General features: G+C 42.3%; 1 protein-coding gene across 8 annotated transcripts in view; it reads left to right on the top strand.

The window, feature by feature from the left end:
* The first annotated feature begins 5,817 nt into the window (after positions 1 to 5,817).
* Positions 5,818 to 17,027, top strand: part of DIDO1 (death inducer-obliterator 1) — a 72,076-nt gene continuing 60,866 nt past the window's right edge. For 2 of the 8 annotated variants that reach the window (XM_061631043.1, XM_061631042.1), the window contains exon 1: positions 5,951 to 6,288. In XM_061631043.1, coding sequence (XP_061487027.1) covers positions 6,022 to 6,288 — 267 coding nt within the window. In that variant the 5' untranslated portion in view covers positions 5,951 to 6,021. Of the gene's footprint in view, positions 6,289 to 6,474; positions 6,593 to 17,027 lie in introns of all 8 variants that reach the window. The other 6 variants (XM_061631038.1, XM_061631039.1, XM_061631034.1 and 3 more) reach the window with 6 other exon arrangements.

Genomic DNA, 17,027 nt, shown 5'->3' on the forward strand with positions numbered 1-17,027 from the left:
AGGCTAATGGAAAGTTTGGGTTGTATCCAGTTGCTAGTCCTACTTAGAGCAGACCCACTGAAATTAATGGATATGACTAACATAGTTCCATTCATTATAATGGGTTTACTTTGAATAACAGGACACCATCTTCCATTTTCATTCCTAGAATAATGTTGTTCTTTTAAACTGGTTTAACATTTTAAAGGTTAAGTATTAAATGGCTATGGTGACACATGCCTTAGTTACATCCCATTTAGACTACTGTAACGCACTCTACGTGGGGCTGCCTTTGAAGACTGTTCGGAAACTTCAGTTGGTGCAAAGAGCTGCAGCCAGAATGTTAACTGGGGCTGGTTACAGGGACCATACAACTCCCCTGCTGCAACAGCTCCACTGGCTGCCGGTCTGTTTCCGGACACAATTCAGAGTGCTGGTTATGACCTATAAAGCCCTATACGGCTTAGGTCCAGGCTGTTTATCAGACCGTATCTCCCTATATGAACATGCCCGGGCCCTGAGATCTTCAGGAGAGACCCTTCTCACGATCCCAACACCTTCACAAGTCCGACTGGTGGGGACACGAGATAGGGCCTTTTCGGTGGCTGCCCCTAGGCTCTGGAACTCCCTCCCTAGGGAGGCAAGAATGGCCTCCTCTGTGCAGTCTTTCCACTGACAGCTAAAGACTTTTTTCTTCCGGCAGGCCTTTGGAACTGAAGGTTTTAAGGGTAGTGACTGAAGAGGATGCTGTATGTTGTTGTTTTACTTGTATGCTCCTAAACTGGGTTTCAGTATTTTAAGAGTAATTGGTTTTAACATCTTAATAGTTTAATCCTGTTTTAATGCTGATTTTATATGTTTATATGTTTTATATTTTTATAGGTTCTTAATGATATGTACTTATTTTTATCTGGAAGCTGCCTTGAGTTCCAGTTTGGAAAAAGGGCGGGGTATAAATAAAGATGATAATAATGATAATAATAATGATGATGATAATAATAATAATAATAAAAATAGGTACTGTGATAACTTCCGACAGATCTTTTGATGAAAGTGCATGAAAGGTTTTAAGTTACATGGGACTTTTCAGCTGTGACCCTATATACACTTGCTTGGTATAAGTTCCCATTTGCAAGACTTCCACTGTGTTAGGCTCCAAGTATAAATCCAGAAGAATTAGAAGTTTAAGATAATTACAAATGCAAAAGGTTTTTCATGTTTCACTTGTAGCAATCTTTTACCAAATCCTCTGGTGATCAGGATATTTCCCTTTGGGTGCTGACACTTATGAATGTGCTCTGTGTAAATCAAAAGCTACATCTTCCTATTATACCTTTTTAACAGTATTTATTTCTCTGTGTGAACAAGTTGCTGTTTCACTCTAAATGTGTAGCACATAGTTAAGCTCTCCTGCCTTTTTGGCTGGCAAAATATGGCCCATTTTATAGAATTCTGACACAAAACTTCACTAGTGTGTACCAAATTTTGAAATCCTTAACATTTCAGACATTGTACAGCAAGACATTGTGTGATGTCATAACTCTGCATGCTTTTGCAGTCTAAATGTGAAAATTTGGTTTCTGGTCAGTTGCAAAATGTACACTGATAATTAACATTTTACAAATTCTACAGCAGGGCATGGCAACACTATATGCAAACAGCTTGTTCATCTGGCTTGCTCACCACCATAGGAAGGTTGCCAGGTTCAGGGCCTGAGACTGATCCTGTATCTTTAGGAGAAGAGAAAATTCAGCCAAGTGCAGGTGTTCTTACAACCCTGTAATGGGAAAAACCACAAGGTGGAATTCTTCCTTCCCCTTGCACAACTTTTAAAGATACAGAAGACCTCTTGGTTGCCAGGCCCAGCCTCCAAGAGGTCTTTTGTATCTTTAAAAGTTGTGCAGGGGGAAGGGAGAATTCCACCTTGTGGTTTTTCCCATTACAGCGTTGCAAGAACACCTGCACTTGGCTGACTTTCTCTTCTACTAAAGATACAGGATCAGTCTCAGGCCCTGAACCTGGCAACCCCAGGAAGCTACCCTATACCAAGTCAGACTGTTTGTCCTTCTGGCTCGGTATTGCTACACTGGCTGGCAGCAGCAGCTCTCCAGAGTTTCAGAGAAGAGCCTTTCCATTCTGTGAACATGTGTGAAACACCTGGGCAGATATTATACTGTCCTGTATAGCTGTTTCTAAAACATAAGAAGTTGCCTTATACGGAGTCAGACCTATGGTCCATCTAGCTCAGTATTGCCTGTACTCACTGGCAGCGGCTCTCTGGGGTTTTAGGCAGAGGTGTAGTCGTCTGGGGTCTTGCAGGATCTTAGACCCCTTACATTTTTGGGACCAGAGTCCCAGTAGGGTCCATCTGTCTCCAGCGTCCTATGAGCCAATCAGCATGAAAGGGGAATGAGGTAGCCTCTGAGAAGGATCTTCTAACATGCTGCCTTGTCCTTCACTGCTGATTGCAGCCAATCAGAGTGAAGGGAGGTGAGTCAGCCACTGAGAAGACTCTTCTCACTAGCTAGCACACTCCCCTTTCATGCTGATTAGTTCATAGGAATGTCTGTTGTGGGAGAAGGCACACTTGGGAAGGAGTGTGGGGATATGACGAGAGCAAGCAAGCGAGTGAGTGTGGCTGTGAGGGGACCTGGCATAACCAGCATGAAAGGATCCCTGTGCTTTTAAATTTGCTGCTACCCTACTGGGTCTCTTCCAGCCCTACCTGGAGATTCCAGGGATTGAACCTGGGACCTTCTGCATGCAAAGCAGATGCTCTGCCACTGAGCTATGGCCTGTCCCCAGAAGAACACAGTCTGAAACACCATCCGATTGTTGACAGCAGAAGCTTTCACAGTGTTGCTGGTAAAGTTCTTCCAGCTGTGGATTCCTAAATATAAATTAACCCCTTGGGGCCTATTGAGGTGCTGTTCCACTAACATTACTTACAGTTATTCAAAAGCAAACAGAGAAACAAATTTGGCAATAGCCAAATTCTACAAATGTCTTCAGGTTATCTCTTGGTTTTCCTTTTTCCCAGGGAACTCTGGGAATTGTAGCACTGTGTGGGGAACTGGGGGCTTCCAACAACTCCCAGCACCCTTAACAAACTACAGTTCCCAGGATTCTGTGTGGGAAGTAAGCCATGATTGTTTAAAGTGGAAGACTGCTTTAAATGTATAGTGCAGATGAGGCCTAAGAGACTGGGAAGAAGCCGCTGGTTTGAATCTCACTTTTCTACCACAAACCCACTTGGTGTCTTAAGGCAAGCCGCAGTCTCTGAGCCTCAGTCCCCACATCTGTAGTATCATATATTTCAAGGGTAGGGAAGCTTATTTCAGCCCACCAGTGCTTCACCTTGTGGGCAACCTTCTGGGGGCTGTATGTCTGTGGTGGGTGGGGCCAGAGGCAAGAGCAGTCACAGCAATGGACGTGGCTTTTATCTTTGTATGTTCCAGCCATGCAGAAGTGAGAGGTTTCTACCCAGACACACATTCACAGTTAAAATGATACATTCCAGTGCATAGGATTGCATTGGGCTGTCACACAAAAGATGAAGCCAATTTGCTCTCTGAAAAAAAAACACATAATGAAGTGTTAAGTAATGTCATTTTTTATTAATCTCAACAACAAATATGATGATATTTATTATTTGCCCTTCACCAGAAAGTCCCAGGGCAGATTATATAGAATATAAACAACTTATAACAAAATTTGAAGGATAGTCAACTTAGGTAACTAGGGACTTCACGCACCAACCACATACACATACACACACACCTGAAACACACACACACATAGGAGCTCCCAAAACACACACATCCACACCCATACGCACAGGCATGCAGGTGCGCATGCATACACACACACTCACTCACTCACTCACCCACCCACCAGAACAGGTCCCTCCCCAAATGAATCTGCTCAGATAATTACTTCTGAAACCCACATTGTGAAGAAGAGTGAAACCAGCCACATTCACACCATGTATTTATTCTGCTATTATTCCACTTTAAATACTCATGGCTTCCCCCCCAAAAGCCTGGGAACTACAGTTTATGAAGGGTGCTGAGAGTTGTTCGGAGGCTCCTGTTCTCCTCAGAGAGCTACAATTCCCTGAGTGGTTTAATGTTCCAATGGTTAGGAACCAATCAGCATGAAAGGAAGCATGTTACAGTACCTACTGAAAAGAATCTTCTCAGCGGCTGACTCACCTCCTTTCACTCTGATTCACTCCAATCAGCAGGAAAAGGCAAGGAAGCAAGTTAGAAGACTCTTCTCAGTGGCTGACATATTTCCCTTTCATGCTAATTGGCCAGTAGGACACTGGAGACCTAGGGGCCCTTCCGGGACCCTGCTTCCAAAAAAGTAAAGGGCAAAGACATCCCCACCACCACCATGGAGGACTACACCCTTGTCAGGGAGTAAGTACCACTGAACAGAATGGGCGTTTGCTTCTCAGCGTACCTCTATAAGATTGCACTGTTAGTCATCAGATGCAGGGCTATCCCCTGTATAAGATTCCAGGTGTGAACCCCGGCACCTCTCTTTTTGGGGATATAAATGGGCTCCATATTGGGTTTCAGCCAGCATTGCATGGCCAAGATGTTGCCTTTGTGGGAAGCCGCAGCTGAGATCTGGGGCATGGCTGACGCCACCTGCCAGCTGACCAGCGTGGGGCAGTCCCCCTGGCAGAAGTTCTCGCAGCAGCGGCTGGAGCCTGGGAAGTGGCTGGGTCCAGCAGGCACCATGGTGCAGCTGTACAACTTGCACCCGTTTGGCTCGCAGCAAGTGGTGCCTAGCAGGCAGGAGCTGGCACTCTTCTGCTGCGGGCCAGATGCGCTTCTGGTGGCTTGTGTCCCAGGCGCCTGCAAGGTGGAAGTCTTCACCGTGGGCCGCCCGGAGCTCTGCGAGCCGCTGGGCTCTTTTAATACTCTGGGATGGGAGGTGCATATGGCGTATAGCGAAGTGGGTAAGTGCAAGCTAGCCAAGGTCCCAGAAGAGAGGATTTTATTTGTTTCATTTTTATTCCCCGCACTTCTTTTTTCCTACACAGCTGCTCAAGGCTGCATGCAGGTCTCTCCTCCCTTTCCTCCTCCTCCCCCCTTTGGAATATTGCATTCAGTTCTGATCGCCTCACCTCAAAAAGGATACCGGTGAGTTTGAATAGGTTCAAAAAAGGGCAACCAAGATGATCAAGAGGATGGAGCAAGTTCCCTTATGAGGAAAGGCTGCAGCATTTGGGACTTTTGATGGGAAGTTTAAGAAATTATGCATGGCACGGAGAGAGTGAATAGAAAGAAGTTTTTCTCCCTCTTGTAACACTAGAACTGGTGGACATCCAATGAAACGGAATGTTGGAAGATTCAGGTCAGACGACAGAAAGTACTGCTTCACACAGCATAAACTATGGAATTCACTCCCACAAGAGGTAGTGATGGCCACCAACTTGCATGGCTTTAAAAGAGAATTAGACAAATTCATGGAGGACAAGGCTATCAATGGTTACTAGCTATGATGGCTGTGCTCTGCCACCATAGACTGAGACGGTGTGCTTCTGAATACCAGTTGCTGGAAGAGGAGAGTACTCTTTGCACTCAGTCGCTGCTTGCAGTCTTCCCACTGCGGCATCTGGTTGGCCACGGTGAGAACAGGATGCTGGACTAGATGGGCCACTGGCCCGATCCAGCAGGGATCTTCTTATGTTCTTAAACTGTCACATCCAACCTCACATTATCGTAGGAACAACATAGGATTAAATTAAACCCGTACGTTCCCCCTCCACAGCGGGTCTGAGTAAGCTTACTTCCTCCTCCCGTCCAGAGGGGGCGCCGATGCTCTGCGGAGGAGGAACGCTCCTTCCCTCCCTTCCTTCCTCGGCTCTGCACAGCTCCCTCTTTCCCAGAGAGACGGACGGATCGAGGGTATGTGCGTTCCTGTTCTCTGTGGTTTCCTTGCCTCCTCTCCCCGCCCCATTGCCGGAGAGCGAGAGCGAGCGAGAGTGAGCGCGGCCCTCCGGCTGCCTCGCGGCACCTTGTGCGCATGCTCTTTGGGCAGCCATTTTGGCGACGGGGTTCTCTCAGCCTCGGCGCGGGCGGAGCAACAAGTTCCCCGCCCAGCGCTGCTGAGGGGAGCCGTGAGGAGGAGAGAAAGAGGAAATGGCGGCGGCGCCGGCGGCTGTCGCTGCTGCTGAGGCTCGTCTCGGCTGACGCGGCGGAGCCAAGAGAGGCGGTGACACCGAGGCGGAGGACCTCCCCCTTTCCCCCAAGCCTCCCTTTTCCTTCGAGCCCCCCTTTTCCCTTCTCTTCGGTGAGTGAGGGGGAGCCGCCGAGCGGGGCACATCGGGCCTGATTGGAAAATGGAGGAGGAGATGTCAGGGCGGGCGGGAGAGTAGGAGGGAGAGCTGGGCAGTTGGGAAGGAGCGGCCTCTCATGAGGCCGCAGTCGCGTTTCTTCTCTCTCATCCGCCTACCTGCTCCCCCTCTTCCTTCTCCAGCCTGGGGGTCTTGTAGGAGAAAAACCTTAAAGCCCCTCACGCGTACAAACCCTGCGGGTGATACCATAATCAGGTGACGTCGAAAGGCTTCGTGACGTCGCTGTGACCACCCCTAAAGGTGCTTGCAAATTATCTCCCCAACCCCAGCTGAACGTGGCAGAGAGGAAGGGAGGCTTTGCAGTGTGTGTATGAGGGGCAGGGAGAAGGCACCCAGACAACCTTCAGGGATCGTTATTGGGGGGCATAATAACGTGAGCGAGAGAAACGGAAAACGAGGGAGTTGTGTTTTGGGGTTGTTTTTTTACAGGCCTTCCGGGTAATTGTTGTAGGATCCGTTGGGTATGTTACAGTACTAGTAGAATCTAGTCTCCGCCCCGCCAAACCCAACAATTTCGGGGTCTTCTCCCCCCCATGTGTTGGGGGGGGTAGAACGTGGTGCAATTTAATTTAAGCGTGCCATCCTTTTTCCTGTAGTAGTTCTGACAGCAGCTTAGAATCCCTTCGTTCTCTGATTTAGGAATATGCTCTAGTTCTTTGGCTGTGTATAGGGTTGCCAGGTTCAGGGCCTGAGACTGTTCCTGTTTCTTTAGGAGAAGAGAAAGTCAGCCAAGTACAGTTCTTGCAACATTGTAATGGGAAAAACCACCAGGTGGAATTCTCTCTTCCCCCTGCACAACTTTTAAGGATACAGAAGACCCCTTGGAGGCTAGGCCTGGCAACCAGGAGGTCTTCTCTATCTTTAAAAGTTGTGCAGGGGGAAGGGAGAATTCCACCTTGTGGTTTTTCCCATTACAGCGTTGCAAGAACACCTGCACTTGGCTGACTTTCTCTTCTCCTAAAGATACAGGATCAGTCTCAGGCCCTGAGCCTGGCAGCCCTAGTTGCCTGCAATGCTTATCTTCACTTTATTTCCCCGGTACTAGGTGCTTTCCTTTTGCAAGTGTAAATCTTGGTTTTAATTATGTGTGACACCAATCACATTTTAGATTTTTTTGAAGTCCTCATTAGTGTGATCCTGTGCCCATGGACTCAGCCATAATCCCTGTTGACTTCAGTGGAATTTACTCTTGGGTAAATGTATATAGGATTGCAGCCTAGGACAACAATCCTATACAAACTTACTTGGTAGTTAGAATTGCATAGTAAATAGTTTAAAGTAGCTGTATCAGTGGTTTTGTCCTCTTGTCTGTTGGGCAATGTGGGTTTTACCTTTGCCTGTAATGCTGTTTCTGACCACCATTGAAGGTGTCTGTTTTTCAATGATTAAGCTTAGTCGATCTCCCGCACCCCTTAGCTGCCCCTTCAATTAATTTTGAACAGTAGTTCAAAGCTATGAATGACTTCTGTGCTCATTCTCATTGTTTTGTGTGCTTAGGTTGTTGAAGGTTAGTTTTGGCCTCAAATATATTTAATATATTGTTACAAAATAAATGAAGATATTTCAGTAATAGCAAGGTATTGGCAAGTTGACTGCATGCGGAACACTTTTAAAACATAAACTTGAACATTTTTGTAATATGAAGATACTTTTCTTAATATACCTGTGCAGCTAGAGCCCATTTCAGAGCACTAAGTCTGCATTATTTATTTTTACAAGTTTGACAAACATAAACTTTCCTACAAAAATAATAATTGTGTGGTTAATAGTATATTATAAGAGAGCTGGAAAAGATCTTGGAGGTAGTAAAATCATCTGCTCAGTGCAGGATGTACAATGCAGGATGCAGCTATAGCATCCCTGACTGATGGCCATCCAACGTCTGCTTAACTATCTCACAAAGGAGAAAGCTCACCTCTTTCTAAAGCAGACAGCTCCAGTATGGAATAGCTTTTGCTGTTAAGAAATTTCTCCCAATGTTTAGCTGAAATTTCTGTCCTGCACTTTCCAAGGGCCAAATGGTTCTACTTTTCAGGAAGGCATTCCACAACTGTGATTTAAAATATCCAGTTGCCAAGTTTCTGAGGGCTGGAGAACATAGAGGAGGGTCTCTGATGTTTCTTCCTTTCCTCTTTTGGCAATTTTCTAAGACAATTGCTCCATTTTATGAGTGGCAGGTATCCTCTAGAGCTACTTTTTCACATGAAAATGTATAGAAATGTATTTTAATATTTCAAGTTTTAACCATATTTTAAGCATGTTAAAACAGCACTGTCTCTAGGGCTGCAGTTCTTACCTAGGACTAAGCCCCATTTAATTCAATAGATCTTACTTCTCAGTAGACATGGTTAGGATTGTGCTGTAAATTACACATTGATTTTTAAAGCGCCTATTTGTGTCTGGCTAAGCTTTCTCAGGACTTTTAGGTATTAATGCAGTAGTATTCTTAAGTAGTGAAAACAGAATTACTTAATTTGTGATATTTTCTCTTTTTTTGTAAAGGAATTAATGTTTATCAGACATCAGCTGATGAACTGATATTTAAGTGTTTTTAAAGTTCTGAATTTTGTACTGTCATAAGTAATAATTCTGAGTCTTAAATAGGTATAATGTATTACTATAAGGAGAGACTGATGATAGAATCAAGCACACATGTAGTTACAGAACTAGAAATTACTGCATAAAATGCACTAGAAGTGGGCATACCAGAAGATCAATATAGGGAATATCAGAAACCCATATAACATTTATGGTCTGTATATGGGATAATGTGACATTAAGTTCTTTAAATTTAGCTTCAGATTTTTATAGGCAGCTTTATAAATAGAGCACAGTGATAACTTATGAAATGAAGGCAAAAAGAAGAAGAGCCTGCTGGATCAGGCCAATGGCCTATCTAGTCCAGCATCCTGTTCTCACACTGACCAAACAGTTGCACATGGGAAATCTGAAAGCAGGACATGAGTGCAAAGAGCTCTATTCCCTCTTCTTTAGTTTGGAAGAAGAGAGAGAATAATTGACAAGGTTTATAGTGCAATCCTACATGCTTGCCTTACTAGAAAGAAGTTCCATAGAACCCAGAGACACTTAATTTTGAATAGGCATGCATAGGTTGTGCTTTTGTGTGGTGTCAGTGTGGTAGCAGTTGTGGTCTGATTCAATTATACAAATGTTTTGCACCCTGAAAAAAGGATTTGGGCTCTGTTAAACTTGTTTTTATTATCTGTGGTCGATGTTGAAATCTTTTTTTAAAAAGTAAATTATAGTAATATAGATTTTTCAGGCTGATGTCTTTCTAAAGGGCTTTATAATAGCTATGTGAAATCTGTGTCATTTCTTTCTTGATTACAGAAGCTATATTACAAGTCTGATATGCTGCTTTGTGAATTCTGGATAGTATAAATTGAATAACAGACAGTTTTGTCTGCTTTTTAAAAATGCATTGCTAGTTTTATAGTTTTTAAATGGTGCATACGTGAATTGTGCACTGCAGCAGCTTCCCTTTTATTGTATCACTTCTGATACTGCACCTTCAGTTACAGCATTGGTGTGTGCCTGTTTTGTTTTTAGAATTGGCTACCTTTTCTCAAGTACTTAACATGATATTTTCCCTTAAAATTAAATACTTTGAGGCATGAAGGTATTTGACTACTGTTGTTTTATTTCAAATGATAAATATGAAGATTGAAGTCTAATCTAGTAGGATTTAAACACTTCCTGATTTTGAAGACTAGCATTGAGATTTAAGGTTACAATCCTACACCTGCTTACCTTGGAATAAGTTCAGTTGTACTTCTGAGTAGTAAACATGTAGAGGATTGTGCTATAGCAGTGGAATCTGATGCGTGTTTACTCAGAAGTAAGCCCCACTGTGATCAGTGTGACTTTTTCCAATAATGTTTATTTAGGGATTGCCGTATAAGTAATTAGGATGAAGTGGTGTGAGAATAAATGGTCATTTTCTAGGAATTGGTAACTCAGGTGTAGGATGCAGTTGTTAATACTGCATGCTTACATGACATATATTTCCTTTATAACTTCTACAGTTCTGACTCTACTGTCCTAAGTTATTAAAACTAAACTGTATAGAGTCTGCTGCAGTTTGCTTTGTGCTAATGGAATAGAACAGTTTTAACTTATTTTTTTGTTTCCTATTATGGCGGTCACTGAGTTTTATTATGGCAGTCCCAATAAGGTGCCAAATCTTGAATTTGGAAAAGTGTGGAATTCAGTTCAGGTCATTTAATTCCTATTGATAGAACTCTTCTGAGAAGTCCATATTTGCTTTGTGTAATTTTGTTTGTCCTTGAGTGTTCCTTCTGTAGCAGACGGTAGGTTTCCATTTAACAATCTTGCTGTCCTTGGCATCATATGATATCCTACCATGGTGTAGTAGGTCAACATGAATTTCATAACAATGCAAGTTTTACTCCTTTTGGTACTGTTCTATAGTAAAGTTTCAAAATGCTTTTGAAGAGATTTCTTTGAATGAATACCAGCAGTAAGTACATGAATATATAGTTTGGAAGTTTACCATTTAGCCTGCTAGAGCTTCATTGTTGTTTCTCCTTAGCTGTGCTCTGTACTAGTTTATCTGCCTTCTCCCAACTTCGTTCACTTCAGGGTGGAAAATGTGCTCATTCCATCTTCTGTACGACTGCTAACATACTTCTGATAATGCTTCTGTAATAATTCTGATGAGAGGCAGTATATAAGTGATTTTAAATAAATAAAAACATTGGTATTTTTGAACTGGCTTACTAGTATCTGTTGGGATTCAAGGAGGATAATAGGAATTAATCATGGGTTTTACATTTTTCCCTTTAGGGGCAGAAAAATAATTTCTTTGGTTTTCTAGAATATTTGTTTGAAGGCTTTTATTATATTGATGTCTAGGGATTTAAAATATTTTTTCCTACATAGGGCAGTGATCATATTGCATAAAATGGAAGCCTTGGGTGTGCTCATATGTAAGTTTGGTTCTCAAAACTAAGCCACCACATATTTACAAATAGTATTGACCTTTGAAGCTTCTAAATCAGGGATGTGAAACCTGTGGCCCTCCAGATGTTGCTGGGCTACAATTTCCATCATCCTATTGGCCATTCTGCCTGGGGCTAATGGAAGTTGCGAGCCAAACAATATCTGTGCAGCCACAGGTTCCATAGCCCTGCTTAGATAGCCATGATCAAAAGCATGTGACATGCCTGCCCCTGGAGTCACAACAAGAAAGTGGTTTAATGTTTTTTCAAGGTGGCAGTTATATTTTGGTATTTTGGAATGATTTTGGGGTATGGGATATGTATGGGCAGCATCCAGTGATGTCTGCATATCTGATAGAAATCCACATGTGCAACAGGACTTCCAGTTACTTTTCTCTCCCTGAAGATTCCCATGTCCCCCCAAAGAAAATCTGCTTTGGAGAGTGTCTTAACCCTCTGAAGGAGATTTTGGATTTTGCAGGGGGGAAAAGAGGAAGGAGAAGTCCCATTGTGCAGGTAGATCCCTTCTTGCGCTCTGTTGGATTTCACTGTGTGTGTGTATTCCTGCTAAGAACATAATAGTATCGAATTAATTGAATATCTCTCATACCTGATTGCTTTCTGATGATCGGTTGATGTTTATGAAATGCTCCATTGAGACTGGAGAATATGACCTACTGAGATGCACCTCCCAACCAGAGTAGTGCAGAGATGGCAGAAAAAAAAGTTTTGGGAGCTGGAATGTAGCCTGAAGAACTGGTTTTTACATTTGGATTGAGAATACGATCTGTAGCAGGGACATCAGTCTCAAATGGGTTGGAGGCCCAAATGACCCATTCAGCAGATGCCATACAGCCACATCCTAAGATTTTCCAATGGTAGAACCTTGATAATTAAAAAACAGAAGACAACCTTAACTATCCAATCGCAGTGTATAGTGTCCTCCTCCCCCCCATTTTTTTTTGTCATCTGCCCTATTCTGGGCTTGAATAATTCATGCTACTCCAAATTCTCAGAAAGCTTAGCCGACATCCCATATTGCCATTGCTTGCCCTCCAGAATTCTTTCACATGCCAGAGTAACCCTTCTCCCCTTGTCTTGGCAGATCAAACATTGCTACCATTCAATTGTCATTCTGTACCATCCCCTTTGGCTACAAAAACAGGGAAATGGTAAATCCCACATTTTGCTCTGTTCTAGTTTACAGCATTGCACTTTCTGATACTCCATGTTCCTTGACACCTGGCACTGCTAATTAAAGGGAAAGTCTGTGGCAGAAGCAGATGCACTGGCAAGGAAGATAGCCATTGCTGATTTAGACCAGTTGCCCTCCTAAGGACTTGAGATTCCTTTACCTGAAGATTTTATTTATTTATTTATTAAATTTATATATTGCCCTTTTCCCCAGAAGGAACCCAGGGTGGCAAACAAAAACAGTAAAAGCATTCTAAAACATCTTAAAAACAAAAGACTTTAAAATGTGTTAAAACAAAATATCCTAAAAACATATATTTGTTTTAAAAAAAAATCTTTAAAAACATCTTAAAAAGCAATTCCAACACAGAAGCAAATTGGGATAAGGTCTCTACTTGAAGATGCTTCAATAATTAGTTTGGCATGTGGTAGTGTTGCTGCTAATGTTAGACTATCCATATGTATGGCATCAGGAGTTCAAAAGGCATGCTTCTTGTTTGAATTTTTGCTGTTGCTGTTTTACATGCTAGTGTCATCTACATGGATGGCTGTTTGCTTCTCCATAATCAATGTGTATTTATTGCAAAGATACAATGTAGTTCCAGTGTTCACTGGATAGTCCCCACTGTTCACACACAAATTCCTATGTTCCCTTCCTCTGCCTATGGCACTGTGTGAAGTAGGTAATTTCATTCTATTGGAAGGCAGTGCTGCCCCCTCCTTGGGAAAATGGAGTAAACTTCCCTTTTATAATGGTACAATTGACCAGAGAATGCCAGAGGACAAACTAAAGTATAGTGTACTGATTCTGCCACTTTTATTTTTTTTTAGACATACATATATGCTCTGAGGCCAATTTAAAAAACACTACACTAAATATCGCATGTTGATATTTAGTGTAGTGTTTTTTAAATTGGCCTCAGAGCATATATAGTAGTTGCATATCACAATCGTGTGATTCAGTGGTACAGAATGATGCCTTGGTGGCTGTATCGCAAGACTTTTTGACAAGTCCAAGTTTACTGACATTTGAGTAGGAAATAAGTATATTTCTGCAATGAATAGACTATAAAGGGCTTATCAGGGGATTTCTTAAAGAAGGACCATCACCTTGATCAGTGATAACCAGTGAGGCTTTATTGGTCTTGTACTTTCTCACTACAATGAAACTGAACCCCAATGTTGAGAGGGCTTACTTGAAGTAATGTGATTTCAGTTTCACTTACTTACAAGTAATTGGCTTAGTTTCAAAGTGTAAGTATTCACCAAGAGGAAGACATGAATTTCATAAATTTAAAGAAGCGTTCTTAAATTCCTTAAATTATGAATTGTGATCCAATCTTGCTATACTGTTGATAGGAATATCGCTTGTGATGATTGTTGGAAGTAGAGAAGGGAGATGAAACCTGAAGTGGCATAATTCACTGGTAAGGCCTACAGTGTCAGTTCAGTTGAAATTGTTAACAGTTATACATGAATATATTCAATTCAGACTGTCTGATGGAGGAGACCTTCCAAGTGTGTTGTGCTAAGCATGTACAATGTTTTCCCTAATTTGCAAGTTTCACAAAAATGGCTGAAGATAATTTGGAGAAGTATGCATTATGCCCCACTGTTTATTTTCACATTGAAATATTTTTTTATTTTGCCTGAACCAAAAAACAGCAAATGAAAAGGATTAGAATAAACCAACCAGCACAAAACTAATGCATAAGGTATCTTCCTTTGTATTTCTGTTGGCATGTTGACTGATGTCAAAATGGTACATGGGGGGGGAACCCATTCATTTAAATCTGGAGGATGGTATAATTCCATCTCTAAATCGTTACTAACATGCTGTTTGTGATTAGAGGTATTGCCGTGGTTTACCAGCAGTGCCCTAGAGAAGTGACATCTTGAACAAAATAGGCATTGAAAGCTTTGCAAAACAACTGAAAAAATGTATACTAGGTACATAGTCCATATGAAGAATATCATATTTTGAATTAAAGTTCAAAATATGAAAGTGCATAGGAAAAAATGAACTGGCATTTTGACAGAGAATATTGGAAGACCAGCTGCAAAATTGATGTAAGTTGTGTAAGCTTTAAAATGCATGCACAATTCAACTATAGGGAGATGCAATAACTTGCTTTGTTTGTGTGATGTCTGTTAACAACCTTTGTTTTCTTCTGTATGCATCTTCTTTGAAGTGCATGCGATCTTTGTGCAATTCTGTGATCTGGATTGTATTCGTTAATGTAAGAATGGTCCTGCATAATGGTAAGGAGTTGTATATGAGAGCTTTTTCGATACGTTCCACTTCTTTGGATGAAATCTAGGTCTGATCCCTGTAAGCCTTCAGTTAAAAAATGTTCATGTAAGAGTTGGGTAGTCTCTATTTAAGATCTTGGAGACTAGAGTTTGTTGTTTTCTACTAGTCAGATAGCAGTACTAAGTTAGAGCTTAGAGATATGACTGTGCATGAGGTAGATCCCCATAGCTCACTGGGTTGTATTTATCTAAGCCCTACTCAGAATAGTCCCACTGAAATTAATGAACCCAGGTTAGGCATGTCTACTTCAATGGATTTACTCGCACCCCTAGAAAAAGTGTCTCGCACCCCCTGGGGTGCGTGCACCCCAGGTTAAGAACCACTGCTCTAGAGGAACAAGGAGTTAAGAGAGAGTGCGTGCTGGGGGAGGGTGTTACTAGAAGCTAGGACTGTAGGTGATGATGGTGGATCCCTTTTAGCTGGGAACGTTGAGAAGTGCAAGGAGATTGCAAGTGTCATAAATTGTGGTTGTTTTATTATGCTCACCAGTGCATCTTCCTTCTGGAGGTCAGTACAGACAGAAGCAAGGTTCTATATTATTATACCCCTTGAAAAGCTAGTGTGTGAATCAACCCTTGTACTAAGCATCCTTTGTGAAAAGTTTCATTTTTTGCTTTCAGCCCAAATTTTTTTCTGTGTGATTTTTTTAGTACATTGTACTGTAATCATGACAACCCTTCTTGCAAAGGCTTCCTTAGTAAATGACTGCTTTCTTGGGCTAGGGTGTTTTGATATCCTTATATTACTTGCATGGTAAGAAAATCAGGATGTCATCCTAAACACTGTTGGAGTCTGCATTAGGTTGACAGGAGTAACAGAATAAGTAGCCTCGTATATGGAATTGGTTTACTAACTTCTCTCCACTCATCCCTCTCTTTTTTATTAATTCAAAGTGCAAAAAATAACAAAGCCAAGCTAAGATATGGGGGCAGGAGGGCAGAGTAGAGGCATCACCATGTCTTTTGCTGGTCAAATACTTGGAGAAAGAGTGGCTGTGCAGGGCCAAATGGGCAAGCCCCCAACCTGCTTTTATGCACAAGCCCACAGTTGCCTCCCCCATCCAGCTCTGAGATGGAGCATGTATGTCAGATTGGCACAGCCTAGCCAGTGCAGAGTCAAGTCCCCATCTCGAACTTTGAGGTGGAAAGGATGAAGGGAGTGTTGGCTTGTTTCTCTCCTGGGTGAATGCTGTGAGCATCCAGCCAACTGCATAACTAAGGCAAGCCTCCACCGCTACTCCCAACTCCATCTCTGACTTGGATGGTGGGCATCCCTTCATCTTTAGCTCCAAGCTGGAATGGGAAGGGAGAGGCATGCTCAGAGTACTAGCTGATTTAGAGGCAAAGCTAGCTTGTACCACCCTCTCTAGTTTGGAACACTCTCTCTCTAGACAAACTTGGTCCTGATGCGCACAATTTTTTAGTCATTTTCCAAGACAACCCAACATTTTTGTCCCCCTAGTATTGGAATTCCCTTTATCTAGAAAAATGTATATATTGTTTAGAGTTTTCTGGTTAAGCAGTGTACATAAAATAATTATCAATTAAACAGATAAATCGGCAAAACATTTAAAAACATATACATAACTAAATTATATGTCTGGGTAGGTTTGCCAAAATAAAAAATGTTTTCAGCAGACATCTAAAATGATATAGTGAGGATGCCAGCCTAATGTCAATAAGCAGGGAGTTCTGAAGCATTGATGCTTCTTTAGTGGGCTGCAAATAGAGTTGGAAGGATCTTATAGACTGGGGTTTGGGACCTTTTTCAGCCCAAATGCTACATACCCTCTTGGGCAACCTTCAAGTGGTGAGCAAGGCCAGAGGAAAACTGGGTGGAGCAACAGATTTTACTTTTGTACAGTAGGCTTTATTCCACACAAACGTCAGGTTTCTACATGCCTACACATCTTTCCATCCCCCATTCAAACAAACAAGACAAATTACCACAAGAACACGTTCCAGCCAGGCAAAAACACTTAACAAGGGCATGGAGCAGGGCCAGTGAGGGGTGGGGCCTAGGTGGAGTCATGAGGGCAACAAAGGGAGGCCAGGAGGGCCATATTTGGCTCTCAGGCCTGAGGTTCCACGTTGACCATCTAGTCTAATGCCTTGCTCAATTTAAGAAATCAAGAACTATCCCAGAGCTTGGAAAAGTTACTTTTTTGAACTACAACTCCAATCAG

The sequence above is a fragment of the Rhineura floridana genome, chromosome 6 (genome assembly GCF_030035675.1).
Source record: "Rhineura floridana isolate rRhiFlo1 chromosome 6, rRhiFlo1.hap2, whole genome shotgun sequence".
Taxonomy (NCBI): Eukaryota; Metazoa; Chordata; class Lepidosauria; order Squamata; family Rhineuridae; genus Rhineura; species Rhineura floridana.